Consider the following 6,735-nt stretch of genomic DNA (forward strand, 5'->3'; position numbering starts at 1 on the left):
CTTGGAAAATGACTATGAAAGTACCAACCGCAACAACAATATAAAAACAAAAATTTACAGCAACAAAAAATACTAACTACACAGCTAACAAAAATAAGCGTATACCAACAAAAACATCAAAAAGCGATAGTTTATAAGCCGAAGTTGAGCTTACAAAAAAACACAAACACACTAAACAATAACAAAACCAACAACATAAGTAAATACAATAAACACAACAGCAACCAGTTGAGAAATATAAAAGCAAAGCAAAGAGAAAACAAACACAAAACACGCAAAAAAACGAAAAACAACAAAGGCAAAGACTTGTTGTGCGAGGAAGAAAAAGCACACTTCCAACAGCACTCAAATACAATAACAATGGCAACAAGCCCACATGAACAACACCAACAACAGCGGCATGTGGTAGCGCCTGTCGACAATAAGAAGCGCAAAGAGCAAAATGTCACTTTGAAAAATGCCATTGGTTCGACAAACTTCTCCGACAGGAGACAGCGCACGCACACCTACCCAAACACATACATACACACACACGTGTCTGCATGCACCGTCAGTCAGTCATAAAAAAAAGAATTAAGAAAAAATCGCGTGCTGAGTGCCAGAGCGTCCTTCGTGCCGCCTTTTATCGCTTACGCTGAGCATAACCAGTTGCTTAGCAACGCCCCCTTACCACACACAAAACGCCGCTACACTCACGGCGGAATGCTCTCCAAGTCACTTTGCTTTTACTACACTCACGGCGCGTAGTTGTTGCATTTGTGCATTGTTGTTCCTTTTGGCTGGCGGCGACGGGGCTGTCGTTAGCACTCGCGCTCTATGCCGGCAACACACATCCCAGAAGTGTCAGGAACAGACTCCATTGCGATTTTCGTATGAGCGAATGCGCAATACTGCCTTACACAGCATAAGACAGTGTTGCCCTGCTCACACACAGGCAACGTGCTTACAATGAGCAGCATAAGAGCGCGCAGCACTTATAATTGAGCGTTACACGACAGGTACTCATTTCACGCAGGGGAAAGAGCTGGCTGCATTGGTGACCTGTCTCTTGCGCGCATGTTAACGAATACGCCCAATTTCCAACGAAGGAGTGAGCGCGCGCGTGTTAGGCGCTCAGAGAGCACGATGTTCGTACTTTTGTTGCGTTTTGGGGTGGCGCGCCAGCGTTAGCATGTGCGTGTGTATGATTATGAGTGGTTGAGGAGGCTGGCAAACCGGTTGCGCGTTGTTGCTCTTTGCTGGCAGCAGCAGCAGCTGTTCGCAGGCTATATATATACATACAGCAGTAATATAGTTCATATGTATGTATTTGGGAAATTTTCTTTTTGCTTACTGGGCGCTAGTGGTTGGTGCGCTCCGCTCGCCATGCTGTTGAATTGCTTGTGCGCACATGTGTTGAGATGTGTGTGCTACTGCCAATGCATCGTGTCTGTTTCGGTCGGTGGTCGTGGCTGTTCCCGTCGTCGTCGTCGTCATCGCCGCCGCCGCCGATGAGTGTGCTCCGCGCGGTATACGCTTCAGTTTCTTCTCGACGTTCGCGTTGTACGCTCGTTGGTTTGGTTTAGCGTCTATTCAAAACGGATTATTTACGTGCGCCAAACGATTTCAGTTAAACGGTACGTTCCGCCGCGCTGTAAATAGTACAAATAGCGCGTTAAGCCTTTTTGGGAATATTTCGCGCGCGTTTCGTGTAAAAGCAACAATAAGTTATTGTGAATAGGAAAAAATTAGCGCAAATAAATTGTTTCTAAGCGAAAAGCAGCTGGTTTTGGCTCACACGGTGGGTTGGCGTTGTGCCAAGAAAAAGAGCTGTCAATGTTACTGTTAGCCGCCTCTGACAGTTGACACATTATCTGCAGGTGATATCACGCGCAATGCGCTTCAAGTGATGAAGATTGTAAAACGAAAGGTGCGGAGAATTTACGAAAAAGTTTTGCAGCTAACGAATAAGATTTAAAAGAAAGCTGGCCTTTGCTGTGAAAGCGTGTGAACGCTAACAACCACAAAGAGCTGTCAATAGCAAATTAAAGAAAAGTTATATGGTGACTGTTAAAAAATATTTAAAATTCACTATTTCCATAAAATTTTATAATTTAAAATCGCAACTCACACAGAATAACCTTGCAGCTACCAAGGCGCTTTGAATTCCACCACTGCGCTACACATTTTTAAAACCCATCAACAGCTGCGCGCACGCCTTCAAACGCGGCGCGTCCATCACAACTGTCAAGTGCCAAAAGTGAGTTTCACACCGACAAAACGCTCGAAGCCTTGCGAAGATAAGACAACCGCGACACCGGGAAAAATCAACACTGCATACGCAGCTACTGGCACACACGATAACAGCCTGACTGCCTGCCTGTCTGCCAGGCCGCCTTGAGCCTTTGCTTCCGCGTCTCTATGTAGGTGCGTGATGTAGAGCGGCGCGTGGACGAAAGTGCAAGTGTACCCATTGAAATTGACAAACTGCAAGTGCGCGCGTTTGTGTGTAATATTGTGCGCGTTCAGGCGCTCGCACAAAGGCCTGCAGCAGCCAAAAGTCAAGTCATTATTAAACCCTTTTTCGTTCAAAAAACAGCATCCGCGGCGTCTCCTTATGCTCACGCGCACTAATTAACACCATTAAACAAAGCCTTTGTTGTCGCCGCAGTCGCGTGTGTATGCTTTATAATTGTTGCTGTAAAGTAAACATTCGGTGTATATATGTGTATGTTTTAAGTTGCAGTAGCAGCTGTTGCTTCACATTCCCATTTGCAATTGCTACAACAGTTGAAGCGTGTCGCCCAACAGCGGTAGTGTGTCGCCGAAAAAAACGACAAAAATTACAACACACATTCGACGGCCAGTGTCGCCTAATTAGGGTATACTTGGCTCATCGCCTAAAAGTAGGCTATTAATTGCATGCATTAGCGCGTCAACGCCCGCGCACGTCCCACGCGGCAGCATACAACGTCGGCTGCAGCCCCAACATAATTTACAACAAATTCGCGTCTTCAACAACAACAACGACGTGCTTGTGTGGAAAATACACTGCTTCTCAGTTAAATATATGTGTGTGTGATTTTCTTTGTTCCCAAAGTGTTTCATGTGCATTGCCGTCGGCAACAACAACACAACCACTTACATACAGTTAACTAAGTTATAGTGTAGCTTACAGCGTCAACAGGCGTAACAACAAGAGTGACAAGTGCATTAACAACAACAACAACGGTATACCAAGCGTCAGCAGTACCAACAAACAAGTGTTTAAGTGTAGCACGGCAAATTTGCCTTGCCACAGCGGCGGCGTGTTAAGCGAAAGCTACAAAATTTTAACCGAATTATCGAAAACGCCCCTTAGGGCTGTCGCGCTGGCGTCATTTCTGGGCGACGGTTTTGCCGCGCTCGGTTCAAGAACACCATCGGTTAAGGATCTAATGGCGTTCGGATCGGTTCTACACAATAATCAACATAATATCGGTGAGTACGCGGAATCTGTTAACATTTTTTTTTTATAAGAATTTGTGTCTGTTTTAGGAGCTTTAATATGAATACAAAAACATAAAAATATTATGAAATACTAATTTTGGGCAATCAAAAACATTTTAATGCGATAATTTCAACATATTAAAAAAAAAGTTTGACTACGAATATATTCAATTTCATTGCGTTGGCCAAAAATCGATCTCAGGTTTCGATAAGTATCTTGAAATTTTTAATGCAACTTGCCGTCAGGCTTGAAATACAAATCTACAAATCTAATATAATCTGCCTTTTGATGAGAAAACTCGAAAAAATGTATCATTCCCGCTCAGGCTGGCAGGGTCGGTCCTTGATATATCGAAAAACAACAATGAATTTCAAATCCTTAACCGATGCAGCATATAAACTAGCCTCTGTTCAAGTTTGATTCTAGTTGTTTTTTGTGTACGTAAGTAGCAATTAAATCCAAAAAGTCTTTTCAGATAAGGCTTTAATGACTAAAAATTTCCATTTGATTTTTATACTTTTCGCAACTATATCGTACCAATTATGGCGGATCTTGCCACCTTTTGCCGGTAAGATAATAAAAATCAGAGCAAACGGTTTAAAATACATTTTTAATTTTTTTACTGTTTTCCAAACTCGAGAACGCTTTAAAGCAGACCAACTCCTTCTTATGAGTAAGGAGCACTACCCCAACCCAATTTAATCTCTAAATTTCTTGGGAGGTGCTACCAAAACTCTCGATTTACCCTAGGATATGTTTAGAAAATCACAGGAATTTTAAAATTTAGCGAGTTAGAGAATCCAATTGCCAATTTTTTTAGTGAATTGATATATAACACTTACTATACATGCCGCTAAAGTACTAAACAATTTTTAACCATTTTCTTTGCTGTCAGAAGCTCACATATCGTTGCTTGTTCGAGAATTATTGGTCAAAAGCTGAGTTAAAGGCGATCCCTATAATTAAGTTTGGGAAGTGTTTCCACGATTTAAAGAAAGCTGGCATAATTGCATAATATGGACCATGAAAGTAGACAATGAATACAGTGGAATTCCTTATAACCATCGCAGTGTCCAGTTAAGGGAGATGTTCATATATGGTGGCGTGGCAAAAATAGTATATAAAATGTATTTTTAGAAGCAGAAGCTATAACTCAAAACTATATTTGCAAGTCAATTCGTTTGCTGTGAATATTTTATGTATTGTTCTTAGAAAAAATGTCGCACAACACCACAAATTAATATAAATTAGAACAAAGCGGGCTACAAAATGTACACAATTTTTTTGACAATTTAAATTTGAACGAAAAATCATTCAAATAGTGTCCGTGTCCGGTCATTGGAACGTACTCATACTTTCGTATGAATATAAAAAAAACGTTGCGGTCATAAAATATGTCCGGTTATGGGAAATGTCCGGCTATGGGAAATGTCCGTAATGGGGAATTTTATTCTATACATTTTCATTTCTAATTTCAATTCAACCTTAAATTTCGGATTTGTGTAAAATTTTAAGATGCAGATAGTCGAAATCAAATTAAGAAACATTTTTATTGCTATCTTCTTTTTTTCTTTATTGCCGAAGACACTGCTTACGCGGTTATGGCCATCTTAAGAGATTCTAACTAAAGAAAAAATTGTTTCTGGTTTCTTTTTAACCATTTATATATATATATATATATATATTTTTTTTTAAGTAAAACTAAATGCCTCTAGTGAGAATGGTTTTCTTTCCAATATTTCACTTCCAAGCAGTTTTGACGAAGGCTAGGTTAATTACAATACAAAGTTAGTTAAATGAGAAGAGATATTTTGTTTTACGAATATAAATAGAAGGACTCGACTCGCTTTGGAGAATGTTAGGAAGTCTCAAAATCAACGATTTCCTGGCAGAATATATGTATAAACATAAAAACGTCACCAAATTTCCTTACAACAAATTAAATCAACAAAAATAGCTTAGAAAACTGAAAATGAATTTGACAAAACTCAGACTTCATACAAATTCTTGAAATCAAAAATATAATAATTTATAAAACCAAACACAAAAAAAGTAATAATATTAACACAACAGTAAACCTAAAGATATAAAAAATTATTTAAATCCTCTTCAATGACAATTATTTAATAATGATAAATTCTACTCCAAATCAAAAAAATACAAAAAAAATATATCACGGTATATGCAATAAATGTCACAAATAAACTTTGAGCTTGTTGTATTTGCAAATATCAAGAACAACAAAAACAACATCAACAAAAAATACAACAAATTACAACAACATTATTGTGTTATTAAAAACAACAAAAGTAACAAAAAATAACAAACACAACAACGTGCATTGCGAAAAAGTTTTGAAGAAAAGTTTTTCCAACTTTTGAACGTGGTCCTCGTTTACCAACATTTTGCTCCCTTTCGTGCTGCCCCCTGTATCGTGAACATTTTCGCACAGCCAATGTGGCATAAGCATGTTTGCTGCGGTGTTTTCATGTATTTTATTGTGTTTCAAGAATTTCATTGGTTTTTCGGAAAAAACACATGCACCAGTGTTGTGGTATAAATTTTGTTTGTTGTTTTCCCAACTTTTTCCTAAAGAGTTTTGTGCGAACTTTTTTAAGTACGTAAGAAGAAAAGACAAAAAAAAACTGCTTGTGTCAGCAGTTGGTCGTAGATTTGACATTTTATTTTGATTAGTATGCATATATTATATATTTTGGATTATAGACGAATGTTGCGGTAAATAAATGTAAAAGAGGTATAAATTTCAGATTTCATTGTGGCAGATGTTAGAATTTTGCATGGTTATTTTAAATCTCCCTCTCGCGAAAAAAAGATTTCTTTCTTAATTTTGATCGGTCAGTTTATATGCCAGCTATATGCTACAATAGTCGATATGAAAAATTTGTTTGGAGACTATAAATCTATCTTGGATAATTATCCGTGCCGAATTTGGTTGAGATATGTATCTTGTCAAACAAAAAAATTTTCAAAACAAGGATATGATTTTTATTGATAACTTGGTATGCAAACTTGTCCAATTTCAATAATTTGCGCACAGATTGTAGCGATGACTTGAACAACGATACATGCTGAATTTGTAAAAGCAAAATTTTTACCATTTAAAAAAATAAACTGATGCATTTAAAAAACTTTCAATATATTCTATGTAATAAAATGTAAAACAAAATAAAATTTATTAAAAAAAAGTAAAAGCTTCAACATTAAATAATTAAAAAATAAACAATAATAAGTTAAATACAATATAT

General features: G+C 37.9%; 1 protein-coding gene across 2 annotated transcripts in view; it reads left to right on the forward strand.

Annotated features, from left to right (window-relative positions):
• Positions 1-1,551: 1,551 nt before the first annotated feature.
• LOC108965867 (LIM/homeobox protein Lhx1) overlaps positions 1,552-6,735 on the forward strand; it is a 154,305-nt gene continuing 149,121 nt past the window's right edge. For both annotated transcript variants that reach the window (XM_018928536.1, XM_018928537.1), the window contains exon 1: positions 1,552-3,459. In XM_018928536.1, coding sequence (XP_018784081.1) covers positions 3,417-3,459 — 43 coding nt within the window. In that variant the 5' untranslated portion in view covers positions 1,552-3,416. The remainder of the gene's footprint in view (positions 3,460-6,735) is intronic.

Source organism: Bactrocera latifrons, unplaced genomic scaffold, assembly GCF_001853355.1.
Source record: "Bactrocera latifrons isolate USDA-ARS-PBARC rearing strain unplaced genomic scaffold, ASM185335v1 scaffold_15, whole genome shotgun sequence".
Taxonomy (NCBI): Eukaryota; Metazoa; Arthropoda; class Insecta; order Diptera; family Tephritidae; genus Bactrocera; species Bactrocera latifrons.